The sequence below is a fragment of the Gopherus flavomarginatus genome, chromosome 7 (genome assembly GCF_025201925.1).
Source record: "Gopherus flavomarginatus isolate rGopFla2 chromosome 7, rGopFla2.mat.asm, whole genome shotgun sequence".
In the NCBI taxonomy this organism is placed as follows: Eukaryota; Metazoa; Chordata; order Testudines; family Testudinidae; genus Gopherus; species Gopherus flavomarginatus.
In genome coordinates this window covers 60,342,693-60,358,516 of record NC_066623.1, presented here as the reverse complement: position 1 = coordinate 60,358,516, position 15,824 = coordinate 60,342,693, and the positions used below count along the sequence as shown (strand labels likewise).

General features: G+C 48.6%; 2 protein-coding genes across 2 annotated transcripts in view; one reads left to right on the top strand and one right to left on the bottom strand.

The window, feature by feature from the left end:
• Positions 1-15,824, bottom strand: part of CACNA1E (calcium voltage-gated channel subunit alpha1 E) — a 318,389-nt gene that overhangs the window by 238,815 nt on the left and 63,750 nt on the right. Inside the window, exon 2 of the mRNA XM_050963449.1 lies at positions 5,292-5,558. Within this exon, the coding sequence (XP_050819406.1) occupies positions 5,292-5,558 (267 nt within the window). The remainder of the gene's footprint in view (positions 1-5,291; positions 5,559-15,824) is intronic.
• The window catches only part of LOC127055794 (2-5A-dependent ribonuclease-like), an 821,333-nt gene that overhangs the window by 786,679 nt on the left and 18,830 nt on the right, over positions 1-15,824 (top strand). The gene's annotated exons all lie outside the window — the stretch shown is intronic.

Sequence of the window (15,824 nt, the reverse complement as noted above, 5' to 3'; positions counted from 1 at the left end):
TGTGAGCAGAAAATTAAACCATGTGCGTCTCCTATAGAACAAAATCCACAGACTAATTTCAATTCCAGTCTAGTAGAGGGACAGCTAGGCTGCTCTGTCCAAAACTTAGCTCTGGACTTTATGTCCCCGGTTAGGAATGCAGTACTAATGGAAATGCAACTGGGATGTATTTCAATTACAGCTATCCTGTAAATTACAACTATGTGGAAATTCACTGCCATTCTGTCCCAGACTAGAGAAGGGGTTTGAGGTAAGTGACTGTTGTATAAAGGGTTCTGGCCTTGATTAGCATAGGGATGTTGGAGAAGAGAGAGTCAGCTGCAAGTCTCATGGAAGGCCATTCTCCCAGTGTGGATAAACATTAACAAGAGGATACATACAAGCATCAAGGGGGATCCTACGCCCCCTGCTGTTTATTGAATTAACAGGGATACCAGGAGAGAAGCAGACAGGGGACTGGAACCAGGACCAGCAGATCACACTCAAAGAGATTCTGTTTCTCTCTTGGGATAAGACACCCGCAGAAAAAGTGCCCACTATTTATTGCACAGGTGTCCAGACAAGATGAGGGCAGAGGGTGAGAAAGAAGAGAATAAATTCTCTTTTTATTCCTACCCATTGGTTTGGTCTCTCTTTCAGAGAAGTATGGCAGAAGAAATACAGCTATAAAAGCAGAAGATTTCTGCAGCTCCCTCTCCCCTACCATAGGGCCTTACTGAAGCCAATGGGACAACTCACATGCTTAAAGCATAAGCACATGCTCCACTGCTTTGCTGGATCAGGGCCAGAGCACTTAGAACTTTGCAGAATCAAGCCCCATAAGTAGCAACACAGGTTAAAGAATAAAATACCAGGATATTTCTCCATCTGACCCTCTGCAGTAGCTCTCATGCACCTCCAGATCAGCCCAACAGCTTTACATGTCAGCATGCACCAAGTAATCCTAGGAAAGCCTGCATGGTCAATGCATAATTCATGAAGATGCACTGGGAAAAGGAGCCATAATCACAACACAGCTTTTGTTTGCTTCTCCCTCACACACCTTTTTTCCCCCTTTTCTTTTTTTGGAGGTGGGAATTGGTCTAGTTGTGGTCAAACCTGATTAATAGAAGATGAATTGAGCAGATATTGATAAGCTGCTTCCTATCTCACACTAACTGAATTGTAGTTCTCCAGGCAGCCAGGCAAATGTAATAAAAACAGGAGGTCTGGGCACTGACAGCTGCTCCCCTGACAGAACAAGTGCAGTCAAGGGAGCAGGAGTGGGGCTCTGTTTTTAACAGATGTAATTCAATTTTCATTTGAATTTTAAAAATGACTTAAGAAAAACAAATCTAATGCTTCTCTAGCTAACATACAACCAGCTCCTGCCTAGTATTTTGCACATTAACAGCAAAAAAAGGTGCAATTCCACCTGAAGCTAATAAATCTGGTTTTCAGTTTTGTATGATTGAGAGGATTGGATCCCCCCAAGAAAAGAAAGCCTTTGTCTCATACTTCTCTTCTTTCCTTCTTATGTATCATCTCTGTTTATACTGAAAAGCAAAGCTGAATATACTGCTGGTTATAATTATACATTTACCCAGCAGATATACAGGCCTGAATCACCAGTTCCCAGTTATTTTTATCCCTATTACCTAGTCAACTTGATGTTGATAAAGAAGGCACCTCTCCTCCCCCCACCCTCCCAATCCAAGTTGGTTTTCCTCTGTGTCATCCCTGTGATAACGAGCACCAATCACCACTGAAAATAGCCTCTCATTTACTGTGGTCAAGATCTAAGACTCTCCTCCATCAACTAGTTTGATTGCAAGTTCAGGGGCAGTTCTGGGATTCAAACAGCAGGCTTTGCTGTAGACTGTGGAGACACACACACAATTGTTTGAAGTCAGGAACACTGGTGAAAGGCACTATCCCTTTTAACTGATTGCACCAGTGTACAATTACAGGGAGAAAATAACAAGCATTTTACATTATCTGATAATAATATGCAATTACTATGCCCCCTAATTAGGAGACTCTGTTATAAGCTTAGCCCTGTCCTAAATTATTGCACTTTGAGCTCTCACTCCACTGAAGTGCAATATAAACTGTCCTGTCATTTCAGACATTTTGCCACAACACAGGATGATGGTACCTCCATGCTGTCTAAAAGAAGGATCACATTATTATGCTGACAGATTGAAAAGCTGAAATGTCCACAGCATCGGCGCTTTGTCTCTAACCACATTTCAGTTTTCAGTCTCAGTGCATATTCCACTCTGTCCAAGACACACATTGATTGCATAAGGTTAGTGTCAAAAAAAACATGTCAACGTAAGAGGTAGCGGAAGCTACCAGGTCATGTGATGAAGAACAGCATGAATTCTTTCAGGTAGATGAGTTCTCTGGAAAGATGAGACCTCCACTTGTTCCATCTGTTCAATGGATTGAGGAGACCAGGATTCCAATATTTAAATTAGAACTGTGCCTACTATTTGCATGGGAATATAGTATTTACTTTGATAAATGGAACTAAAAGCTAAACTATGCTTTGTAAATTCTTGGGAAGAATAATGTGGGGGAGGGGTTTAAATATAGCAGGAAAGCACTATGAATGTAAGCTGTATGGAGCAGAGACTGGTTTTATATTATGTACGTGTACAGCATCTAATACAAGGGGACCCACTTGGGGATTCCAGCCATCAGATGCATATAAATAAATTATGATAAAGCAAATTAATTAGCCCTCCATCTCACAAAACAAAGCTTATGAAAATTTGACATATTCTGGAAAATGAGGCATATTCATTTAAGAAAGGGCATGCAGTGACCCAAAGAAATGTGCACAGATGCTCCTGGGCTGTAGATATCGCTTGATGCTTATGCTCAGACACCTCAGCCCAGACTGCAGAGATGAGTAATACATTAAATGGATAGTTAGGAGAATGAGATTTAAACCTACCATAAAGCATCTGAAGTATTTAATAGACTTAAGTAGCTCCTTCAATATCAAAAAGCCCTTTCATTTGCCTTAACTACCTTGTGTGCACTGCCAGTGGCCTAACATCTTTCATCATGTCACTCATGGGGATTGGCCCCACTTCAGCAAAGCACTTGAGCATGTGCTTAAGAGTTTTGCTGAATTGGGACCTCAGGGTTAGCAGGGCTATTTTCTTGGCATATTTTGGTTCAATCAATCCCTCCAGCCTCCTTTCGTATTATAGCCTTTCTAAAAACAGCCCTTTGCAGCAGATAAAGAGAATTTTCATTTGGTACCAGGGCAAGTTCCTTTACATCCAAGCAAGCAGTTGTCAGATCCCTCAAGCAAGCCAAGCAGTGTGTCTGGGGAAAAAAGTAATGGCAGAAACTATTGATATTTGTCACTGCAAGTGCAAAATATAGGGCAGAGTTAAAAGTGAACATGGCCAGCTCTAAGCTTGTCAGCCTGGCTACCTTCTACAGCAAGGAGGCTATGAAAAGAGCAGTGGGAAAGCACCTATCTACCACATCCTACTGCAAAACTTCCAGGTTGCCCTGCATCCCACCCAACCCTACACAAAAATCTTCCCTCTACAATACACCAGACAACAAGTGATTCAGGGTGAGCCCAGGGGTTCCATTGTCCTGCCAACACTTTACAGAGGGCGTCCTTCCTGGCACACGGCTGACCACGGAGAGGGAACTGTCTTGGCTGAAGCACTAGCAGGAACTGTAACCGTGCCCCGGCCAGAATCTCCCAGCGAGTGCCATGCAGTGCCGGTGGGAAAGCCGCGCGGTGGGGAGCTGTCTATGGTGCTGAGCGCGTGCGTTGGAGAAAGGCTGATGAGCAGGGTGGAGTCTGGGCTGCTGTCTAAGGAGGCAGAGGGAGGTCTCTGCGGCGGTACTAGGACTTCTGTGCGGCGCCGAAACTCCCCTGGGTACCACACGGAAGGAAAGTAGAGCTCTCTCGGCCAGTGCTCGGCACTGGACACGAGGGAGGGGCTCCTGGGGTAACCCCAGGCAAAGTTCTCTGCAGTGTTGGACACCACAGAGCTATCAGAGGGGCTGAAAGGGGAGCATCCATCAAAATAGGGGCCGCCGGCAGCTAGGGAGCTCTGCAGGGGGCTGAGCAGTGGGGGCACGGGGAGCGCCCACAGAACAGCGGCTGGGTGGGGGTAAAGCCAGGGAAGGGGATGGCTGAGGAGGGGGAATAGCAATGCACACCCTGGTGGGGAGCGGCTGGACAGCAGTGCACAAGCTTCTTGAGGCCCTGAACCCACCCAAGGGATCTGCACTCCCCCTGCCCCTGTGGAATAAGAAGGCAGCCGACCTCAGCTCTGGTACTAAGCCCAACTGAGGCGGGGGGAGCGGAGGAGGCCTCATCCAGAAATTTTCAGCATCTCCCTCTGCCACAAGTGCAGGGAGACCTAGTTTCTTGTGCACCCTGGGCCATTCGGTGCCAGAACAGTGTAGCCGTCCCTTAGCAGTTCCAGCACAGCACTGAAAAAGGCAGTTTTCCTGCATGTCTCACTGGGGGCATGGGGAGGGCATGGGAGCCCCTGGGAGAGAGGATAAAATTAATGATTTATTAGAAGGCAACATACCATGAAGCAGAGTCCTGCAGAATCAAGGAGGGGTCTGTTCTCATAAAGAGGAACATAGAATCCACTCTGCACAATGCCTCCTCCATTCTAGCAAGTAACAAAGAGCAGAAGGATTTCAAGATCTTTGAGGCTTGGGGAAAAGGAGGGAAGAGTCATCAATGAGCTAAGGGGGACCCCTGCCTGCGTGTCTCCAGAGTTGGAGAAGCTGAGAAGCTGAGCTGTGACTTGGTTGTAGATCTGAACTCGGACACACACACACACACACACACACACACACACGCACGCACACACACGAACCCAAGATTCCTCGCCAGACATGGCCCCATGGGTGATCCAGAACTTAGTCTCTCGAGTCGGTTGCAGGGACCAATTTGATTCTAGCCCAGAGTTCTTAAACCAACTAACTGGAGCCTTTATTCCCGACGGAGACAACACACTCAATTTCCGCTGGCCCTGCCAAACCCAGGAAAGGGGAGAAAGAGATAGCCTAGAAACCAAAATGAATGCAATCTGGGGGCACAGGGGATGGAGGGGAGAGCACCCGATTAACCCGGGCACTCTGCTTCCATGTGCCATCGATTCTGGACTGAAAGCAGAAGGCAGGCGCTTACCTTAGACACACTGCTGCGTACCTGCCAGCTAATGCAACATACATGTGCTGTGGAATTGCACCGACGCAAATGAGAAGCAAGGGTTTTCACTAGGGCAATGAGGGGGAAAGGATATGGCCAGTCGATGAGCTTCTTGGCGTATTTCCTGACCATGTTATCTTCCCCAAAGAGGAAGAGGGATCTGTTGACTGTGAAGCAGTTCTGTCGGACTGGGATGGGGTTGTACAGAGCCATAGTCCTGGCCCTCTGCGCTTTGGTTTGCTTGAAGGCTCCCGGGGTCGCTCCGGAAGGCGCGGGGGGTCCTTGGCGGATCCTGTTCTGTTCAGAGCTCGCATCTCCGGATCCCAGGCGGCCAGCCACCGCCTCCCCAAAGCGAGCCATCCTGGAAGAAAACAGAGAGGCGATCCAATCAAGGCACCCACCAACTACCAAGCAACAGAGCCAGTGGAGGGGGACGGGGGGAGAAGCGATCCCAGTCGGTAAGCCCCCTCTCGGAGCTGCTCAGTCTAGTGGCCGGCGCTCTGGGTCTCCTCCATTCCTCTGGAGCCAGGGAGCCTTTCAACACCAACCCCGAGGCATGCTTTAGATCTGGCCGCCCGCGAGACAGCTCTTCTCCCGACCGCCCCGCCGCCTGGGCAGGGAGCAGGCAGGCTGACGGCTGTCCCCGAGCGTAACAGTGTGCGGAGCTGGGGGGAAGCGGCGGAGAGGCTGAGTCCCTTGGCGCAGCCCCTAGGCAGCATCCGCGCGCTCCGCCCCGGAGCCAGGGGTTAAACCAGACGCAGCATCGTCTCGGGTCTTTGTTGCAAAAGGCCAGGTCGGATCCCCTGCTGCCGCCTTTAACCCCGCGCGGGAGCCGCTCCAGAGCCCGCTTTGCTCCGGCCTCTCAGAGCCTCCACGCCTCCAAGCCTTGCCATCGGGCCATGCAGCCGGGCGGGGAGGGCCACAGGGCGCGGGCAGCACAGGTGGCAGGCGGGCCCCGCTAGAGCCAAGCGCTGAACTTCTTCGCCAGGGGCTCCATCTTCCCCCTCAGCCTCCCAGCGGCTCTCTGGCGCGCGTGGAGCACGGCGGAGGGCGGGGGATGCAGCGAACAGGGCTGGCGGGCGGCAGGGAAGCTGCGGCGGCTCTGCAGCCCCACGTTCCTTAGCGCTCGGGAAGCCAATGGCAAAAATAGACCCCGCGCCTTTCCCTGGCCGGGCGGGCGGGCGACGGAGCCGCGGGAGGGAGGCTGAGGGGGGCTCTGGAAGGAACAAAGAAGCGAAGCGGAGTCCGCTCCGAGGAGCTGCTGCCTGGCTGGCTCGCGCTACTCTCCCTTCTCCCCGCAGGGCCACGTGGGGAAACCCCTCCCCGGCCAGGCAGCCCCCAGCGCAGGGATTTAAAGCAACACCGCCCTCAGCCCGCCCCTAGAGCCACAGCCCCGCTGCCTGCTCCGGGGAGCCCCGGGGCCAGCAGCACGCGCCCCGCACCTCCTCCGCCTGGCCGCGGCACGGGCCTCTTGGGCACCAATTCCCCCGCAGAGCCGGAGGGGCGCCGGGCGGTTTGGCTGCTGCAGGCTGAGGCTCTGCGCGCTGAGCCTTGCGCTCACTCAGTGCCAGCTCGGGGTGGGCCCAGCTCCGCACCCCCGGGGGCGCGAGCCAAACCCGGGTGCCCTCTGTCCCTGGCTGCCTTGGATGGGCTCTAGCTCCGGCCCCCGCTCCACGGGATCCCATTGGCATCCTTCACTTCCACCAGTCAGCGCCAGATGTGCCAACAGCTGCCTCTAGCACCCTCCCAGCAATCAGTGGGTCACTGGGGCCAGGGCCTGGCCACTGATGTCCAGTGCTTCAGTTAGTGGGTGCCAAGGAGGGTAAGCAGACCTCCCAAAATTAGGGGCTTTGTCTGATATACACAACTACTCTCCCCCTCTCCAAAAAAACCACACTTACTCTCAGGTCACCTCCTGCCCAGCTTTAGAAACCCTGGCCTCCTTTCCAGAGGTGCTGAGCCCCCAGGACTCCAACCGGCATCAAAAGCTACTGCCAGGACACAGCATCTCTGAAAAACCAGGCCCAGGTGTCTGGCGTTGGTCACCCAAAACCAGAGGCCCACCAAGTCAGGGGCCACTCCTGAAAGCATTGTTTTAATGCCCTCTGTCATTAGCCCCCAATCTGCCACAAACCCCACTGAGTCCATTTCCAGATGTGGTCTTTAATGCTTAAATTATAGATTCATTAAGGCAAGAGCTGTTTCCAGTGTATGGTTGGACACCACCAGGCACAGTGGGCCCCAAAGTGCTACTGTCATAAATTAAAAAAACACAACAAAAGCAAGGGGGGTTTGGTGAGGGGTGCTGAGAAGAACCTTAGAGCTTCAGCAGACAGAGTGAAACTGGGAGGGTTTGTTTTTTTAAGGGGGTGGATGGGTGGGTTAGGTTTATTTTAAACCCAAACAGCTGTAAGGAGCCTGTTAACATTTAGATTTCCTGTCTGCTATGTCTTCAATCACCTTTGCTCCAGAAAGCACTGATCTCACCAGGGAATTGAGTTATAATTGGTGGTTTCAATATAGTCTTACCAGATCCCTTAGAACTATCCCATTGACGTTGTCCTCCAACTCCCCAAGAGAACAGTGCAGATGGCCCACGCTGAGGAGTTAATAGGTTCCCAGAGCCACCCAAACAATTCCCAGCACAGAAGCAATGCAATGGATTTCATTCCCTCCCCCTTCCTCCAAGCTAACTGTTTAGACTTTCACAAGCAGTGCAATCTTTTCCTCAAACCAGTGAGTGAGCTTTTTCAGTAAGTGGGGGGTAGGGTGAGCAGTGTGTGGTGAATATTCACCGTTCACATGGCACTGCCACTGATTGGACAGCACACATGTAGCCAACCTGTGTGTGCAAACTGTAAAATCAACAACCCGCCTTAGAACCTGACATCCTTTGGGCCAATATTCAAGCATTCTTGTGTACAGCCATCTAGGAATGCATATTCACGTTGGCCAGCTCCAGTGAGCATGGGGGGGGGGACTGCCGATGCGTCTTGTGGGACTCAGTTTCCTTCTGCATGGGAATAACTGGCCCAGCTCCTGGGCTGTGCCTTGTGCCCATTACACCAGATTGCTGGCAGAAGGCAGCCCAAAAGGAGCCATAGCTGGTAATGCATGAATCATCCCACAGGCAGGTGGCACAGAGCTGGCGTGGCTTCCCTCTGCTTGGACAATCCTCAGCTGCTGGACTGGATACTTGGGAAATCTCAGAGCTGGCAAAGCTCAGAGCAAACCAGGCTGGAGGAGGGCAAAGATGGATTTAAACCCATCTTTTATTCCCTCTGCCTCCCCTTCCCTCCCCTGTGTTGTGCTGTGTACTCCCTAGCCACAACTTTCCACTTTTCCCTCTTCTCTAGCACAAAGACACATCCAGAGGCTTCCCCTTAATATGTCTGCAAGGCTGGAAACTCCTGTCCTGCATCCCCACTCTCCTCTACCTGCCCACAGTTTCCCCACACAGGGAAGATGCGGGGGGAGGGGGGGAACCCAGAGCCTGAAGAGGGTTTAGACCTAAGTGCTGGAACTAGGGGTGCAGCAGCACATCCTGGCTTAAAGTGGCTTCCACCATATACAGGATTTACAGTTTGGTTCAATGGGTCTCAGCACCCTCACTGTACAAACTGTTCCAACACCCCTGGATTTTAGAGGTTCTAAGTAGGGAAGAAAGGCAAATATTTGGGCTTATGGCACACTCCTGCCATAACTGCTGAAATCAGAGGCACTACAGCCCTGGATTTGGCCTGCTGTCTTAGAGGTGTGGCTGCACTGCAAACTAGATCAGTGCAACCTGGAGTGGTTCCTAGGCATTGCCAACATGCTGCTAGCTCAGGGAAGGGGTGGAAGCAGTACTGACTGATGACTAAATACCATACAATTGATTCACTTCAAGCAAGATGCTGCCCTAACTGAATCCCTCCCTTCCCCTCTGCACTGCATTAAGAAGGAGGTTGCTGTTCCTACCTTTTGACTATGTTAATTCAGCCTGTAGTATGGCAAACTGCCAAATAACGATCCCCAGCCCAGCCAAGCTCCCTGCCCTCCCACTTGCACTGCTAGATGCTCCCAGGGTTTTCTCATTCATGTCATGTCAAGTTAGCAAAGCTCCCTGGGCCAAACGCTTGTGGCTCCAGCTACTAACCAGATATAGCTAACTTCACAAGTAACTATGCAAAATGATTTCCTCATCCTCCAGCTCCCTCTGTGTCTCACACACCCAGGTGGCAGACGGGTAATACAACAATAGGCTCTTTCCCCTCCAGCTAGACCCAGGGAGGCGGGACAACTAGATGCTCCTTTCTCCCATCAGAGCAAAGGAGGAGCTCCTGATTGTTTTCTTGCCACTGGGAGGTTTGGAGGAGAGCAATCTGGTAGCCATTTCCCCCCTCCCCATCCTCTCCTCCTTCCCAGTGTGCAACAGGGAGCTATAAGATGGGAATTCCTTCATGGAATGGGGTGCTTCTGAAGCAACCTCCCTATGCCAGTGGGACCAAGAAGTCTCGCTGCATCTTCCTACATAGCCTAAGATGACGGGCCACTCACTTGTCCCAGTGCAGAACAAAGGGAATGCCAGTGTTAAAAGAGAGAGAGGAGAGAGAGAAAAGAGACAGACAGACAGACAGACAGACACACACACACACACACTCCTCCAGGGAACACAGAGGATACTTGAAACAAAATTGCCCCAGCCAGGCAAGGAGCTGCAGGATTTATTTCCCATGAGGATCATTACTATTCTGTTTAATGACCCCCCCTCTGGCATACAGCTCTGCTACTGTTTTGCTGGTCAGTGGGAAAGGTGACGAGCATACAGATGTTTAAGCAGTACAGATGCCCAACAGGTTTAGAGCTGGCTAAATATAATGTGAATGAAAAAGATCAGGATAAAGTGTTACCGACAGACAGGGGCATGGGGAGTGCTTTAGGGGTATCAGGATTGAGAGTGTTGTGATAATCGAGCCTAGACATTTACTCGAACTGTGAGCTTAACCACAAGAAGTGAGTTAAAGTTCATAAAATGTCAATTTATAACAAATGTTGACAGGACAAGGTAAGAAACGGGGGTGGATGGACTGAATTAGTCCAGACAAAAAGAGCCCCCTGATAGAACTCGAGGACTGTGTTATCATGCCCGGTAAACAGGAAAAGTGTGGAATCAGTGAATCTAAATTGGTGTCAGAAATTAGGCCCACTTAGTGGACAAAATAATGAGAGGATGGCCTATTCTGGCCACCACTCCCTTTTGGGGTACTTACAAAAGAGACCTTTGGGACAAAAATTGGCTATTGGAGCAAGCTTCATCACCATGGCTACAACCCCCACCATCTCCTGGGATCACAGACCTTCTGTGCCCTAATCCTAAGAGATGTCCTGACTAGACCAGGCAAGAGTGAAGGACCTAGATGATATCACCAGCTCTGCTAGCTCCAGCTGAATCCCTGGGATGAAACGTGATTCAATTTTAGCAGCAGCAGAAACAGTAACAGCTCCAGCCCATCTCATCTAACTTCTTTTCCCCACAAGAATGGTGATTACCACTTTGCTACCTTCTAAGACAGTGGTTTTCAAACATTTTTTCTGGGGCCTAGTTGAAGAAACTTGCTGATGCCCGTGACCCAGTGGAGCTGGGGATGAGAGTTTTGGGGTGTGGGAGGAGATTCTGGGCTGGGACAGGAGGTTAGGGTGTGGGAGGGGATCAGGGCTCTGGGGGTGCAGGCTCTGGCATGGGGCCAGGGATGAGAAGTGCAGGAGGGGCTCCAGGTTTGGGGGGGCTCAGGGTTGGGGCATAGGAGGGGGTCAGGGATCTGGGCTGGGGTGGGGCCGGGGATGAGGAGTTTGGGATGCAGGAAGTGGCTCCAGATTTGGGAGGGCTCAGGGCTGGGGTTTGGGGAGCAGGGTTGGAGCATGGAATTACCTCCAGCAGCTCCCGGCTTCCTGCTTGTCCTGAGACCGTGGACCGTGCTGCACCACAGAAGCAACCAGCAGCAGGTCTGGCTCCTAGGCAGAGGCACACAAGCAGCTGTGTGCAACTCTTCCCTGAAGGCACTGCCCCTGCAGCTCCCATTGGCTGGTTTCTGGCCAATGGGAGTGCGGAGTCGGTGCTCACAACAAGGGCAGAGTGCGGAGCTCCATGGCCCCCCTGCCTAGAAGCCAGACCCACTTCTGGCCACTTCTGGGATGCAGCGTGGTGTCAGAAAAAGTAGGCACTAGCCTGCCTTAGCTGGGCAGCACCGCCAATGGGACTTTTAATGTTGCAGCCGGTGGTGCTGACCAGAGCAAGTTGACCCGGTGCCTGACAAGTACTGGGTCACAACCCACAGTTTGAAAAACACTGCTCTAAGAGATGGTCAAATATGAAGGGTTTCCTACTAAAAACTCTCTCCAGCTCAAGGGAAAGGGAACAAGGGATGCTGTTAAAATAAAAGCATCACTTAATACTTCACATTTCAACTGCTTTTCTTTCTTTTCTTTATCTTTAAAGAAAGGTGAAAAGGATTTCTAACGGTGTGTTTGCCATTGTACCAAGCAGGCTGAAGCCTCTGTATACCAAACCCTAACGCACTGTTTAATGCTGGCCTGTTTCTGGGTTATGTTAACACCTTTGGCCCATTTATTCCATCGAAATTAATACAACGTGGGGGAATCTATCTTGACAGAGCACTGACTAGTTCCTAAATAGACGTTGACCAATCCAAGAGTCTGGCAGGGAGCAGCACACTGCCAGAATAAGGGTTTCCTTATAGCCTGGCTCAAAGCATAGGGTCTCATTTTTTAAAATGCCACTGTATTACATATGGTCTGATCCTGCACTTGCCATCAACTTCACAAGGAGCACGATCTAACCAAAATGGTGGGGCAGTCTGCAGTGGTGCGATATCTTTGCTTGGAACAATAACTGTAGAATTCTGAAGCATTGTTGTAAGAGAAACGGGATTTGGCTTGTACATTTCCTGAAAACTTCTCTCTGCTACCACAGCGCCATCTCCTGGCTATTTGGTACATCTCTAACAGAATGAGAACCAGTGGATCCACATACCTCTCCAAAAAAAGAGTGACATTACGATTAACGGGACATTTTACAGGCACGCATTTCACTTATTAGGACTTCATAATCATACTAAAAATAACTTTCCTTTTTGAAGAATTTGGAATGTACATCAAAGGCTGCTCTCCTCCCAGAAAAAAAAGACCATTATTAAATGTGATTACTCTAAGATGATACAAAACGCGGCAAAAAGGACAACTATTGCCTACAATATATTTTACATTTTCCTTCTGTCCAGCAGATTCAATTTCACACTAATCCACAGAGGTAACAAATACTCCATGAGATTCTACCCAATTTTACTAACTGTGATTAAAATATTTTTGCACTTACTACGCAATGCATGAATATAGCAAAAATAGTGTTGTTATCTCCACATCAGCCCATTTTACCATAGATAAAAAACATACAAACACAGAGGCTAAGCGTATGATGAGCACAAAGCGTCAGTTCACATTTGTAAACATTTTCTTCACACTTATAAAGGCTGAACTTCACAATGCACCATTAGGGGTGAATTCCACAGCAAACTGAGCCCAACCAAAGCCCATAGAAGTTATTAGGAGTTTTTCCATTAACACCACAGTATCCTGGATCAGATTCATTATAAAATGAAGGATAGCTTTGTGATAGGGCACTGGATAGGGACTAAGGAGATCTGGGCTCAGTTACTGGCTTTGACATGTCTCCTCAAATAGTCAAGCTAAGAGCTTTCTCAGGGGCCAGCTCAAGACTGTGGAATGAACTCCCCTAGAAACTAAAGACCAATCACAAACCTGACCAACCTTCCACTCTATTTCTTTGCCCTTGCCTTCTCTCACAAACATGTATGACTGATTATACAACTCCACTACACATGCTTCTCCCTATGAGGAGAGGATGATTGAAACAGGTGACAGATGTTAGTCATGTTGCTTAACACACTACTGGACGGCATTCAGATAAGACAGTAATGAGTGTGTTATATTTAAGAACCTACAGAGAATAGAACAGAACTGTCTGGCCTTGTCAGGAACGTGAAAAACCCACACACCCCTGGTGCCATGGTTATGCTGACAAAACTCTGGGTGTAGATGCAGCTGTGTCACTGGAGGAGTGCTTCCCTCAGTGTAGCTAGCACTTTTTCAGAAGGTGGTGTTCCTACACCAGCAGGAAAACTCCCTTTCTCGGTGTAGTCTGCATCTACAGTAGGGGCTATACCCACATATGCTCCATAGCATAGACATACCTTAATCCCTGTTTCTCAGTTCCCCTTCTGTAAAATGAAAGTAATACCACCCCCTCCCTTCCACCCTTTTTCTGTTTTATCTAGTTAGATTATAAACTTTTGGGGGCATGGATTGTCCCTTATATGTTATTATAAAAAGCCTAGCACAATGGGATGCAAATCTTGATACTGCCTACTAATCATAATGGTTAGAATTTTCATACATCTTTATTACTAGTCCAATTTCAGATCCAGTAAAATGAAGGGGAGACACACTGACAGTTAATCAGTAACTCAAAATGTTGGTGATGTTTCAGATTTGACCCTCTTTTCAGTTCTGGTGTTTTTAAAGCGTAAAACGAAGGCTACACCATGACTCCCATCAGCCAGTTGTGTTTTTCAGGAATGGTGCAGCTGCTATTAAACCAAGGACGAAAACTATCAGATCAAAGTGACTCATGTTTGTGGATGGTGGAGGATTCTGCTTTCCTCATTTGTGATGTTGCCAGAATGTTTGATGAGTTAAACCCTTTATTAAAAGTTGACTTTTAGCATCACTTTCTTTAAAATATGATGTTTCAATTATAGGAAAAAATTCTCAGTGTCAAATTAGAGTCATATAAGTTACTGGATTTTAGAAGGGACTAGATAATTTTATCACCAAGAACAAAATTTGCAGCAATACAGGCAATCAAAGCTCCTGCTTCCCGATCCCTGACAGTAATCAATTTATGCCATGAAGGAATGGGGCCAGGTGCATTATGGGTTATGGGAATTTCTCCCTCTGAAGGGATACACCCTTCTGTGAAGTATCAGATAATAGGCACAGCCAGAGGCAGAACTCCAGAATTTATGGACTATGGATCCGATCAGGTACGGAAGATCCTACGATATTATTTTATTTCTGTAACAATGCATAGAACCTTTCAGGTTATTTAACTCTCCTCTGCACCTACAATGACTCTCACCAACCCGTGGCACTGCGTGGGGAAGGAGATTCCCTTCCTGCTTTGTGCCCTGAAGCTTGCACATAGACAATTACCTACTCCTGGCTTTGCCTCCCTCGAGACCTGAACAGGTTGTTTTAAATAAAAAGTTACTATCTATAGAAATACATGGAAAATGGTTAAATAAAGAGCTGTGATTACACCTATGACCGAATGCACCCCTGTATTCACACCATACACGCTATTGTGATAATCTTTGTACACAATATGCCTTGTGAAGTGTCATTTGAAAATGAATAACTTGCTGGTCAATATCATCATGGTGATAGCAACCCTATATGTAAAGTTATGAAATCTCCCCAGTATGATGTTGAAGGCACATGTTCAAAACTCAGATAGTCCCGATTTGGTAAAACTGATTAAGCAGGTCTGGAACAAAGGGATGTGTGTTTACCTCAATTGGTATATAAATTGTAAATAAAGTCCTCAGACAGCCAGAGGAAGGAGGAAGAAAACCAAGGAAATCTGCATCTCAGGAACAGCATGAAGTGTCCCCACCATGAAATTCCATGGCTCCTTGCCATCAGCTGGAAATAACTTTATCTAGGGGTCACTCTCAGGGAAATACATTTCAAAGGGTGATTGAACTCTGAAAATAAGGAGCAAAAACACCCCAAGCGATCTCTCCCTGTCCATCTCTCTCTTTTCAGTCTAAGACGACAAAAGAAACAAACAGCCTATGGACTTTGGGTGCAGATCCTGACCTGAAACTTGGTCAGCAATGATACTGGGAACCTGTGGTCAGAACGTCACCTTAGACCAAGTCTAGTCTGTTACATTTAGTGCTAGGAAGCATTTTATCTTTATTTTCTTGTAACCCTTTCTGGCTTTAATGCCTTAATACTTGTACTCATTTGAAAACTTTGTAGTTAAACTGTTTTTGTTCTTTAATCAACATTAATCCAGTGTTCTGAACTGTGTGGGTAACTTCATTTAGGGTGGCAAGTTGCTGTGTATCATTCCCTTACAGGGACAGACCTTTGTTATCTGAACTGTTCAGGAGAGGGCTGGACAGTGCAGTACACAATACATGTTTGGAGGAGGAGGGGGGAATCCAGGACTGGGAGTGTCATGCGGTCACCCTGCAAGTGGAAACTAAGGCTGGTGGAAGCCAGAGTGTGACTGAAGAGTGGCTGTTAGGCTGCAGCTACAGACTAACCCTCAGGGTGTGACTTGCATGCTTGCTGGCTGTGGGAACTACAGCAGCAAGGCATTGTGAGGTTCTCTAGGGTCCAGGGCAGGGTGATACTGCCCCTCACTGGTCTGGATTGCACCCCGCAATGTCATAATATCCCTGCCAACTGTACACTATGGAAAGTATCACTGGCCTGGCCCTAAACTTAAAGTTACACTGCAGAGAGCCTTTGGGCC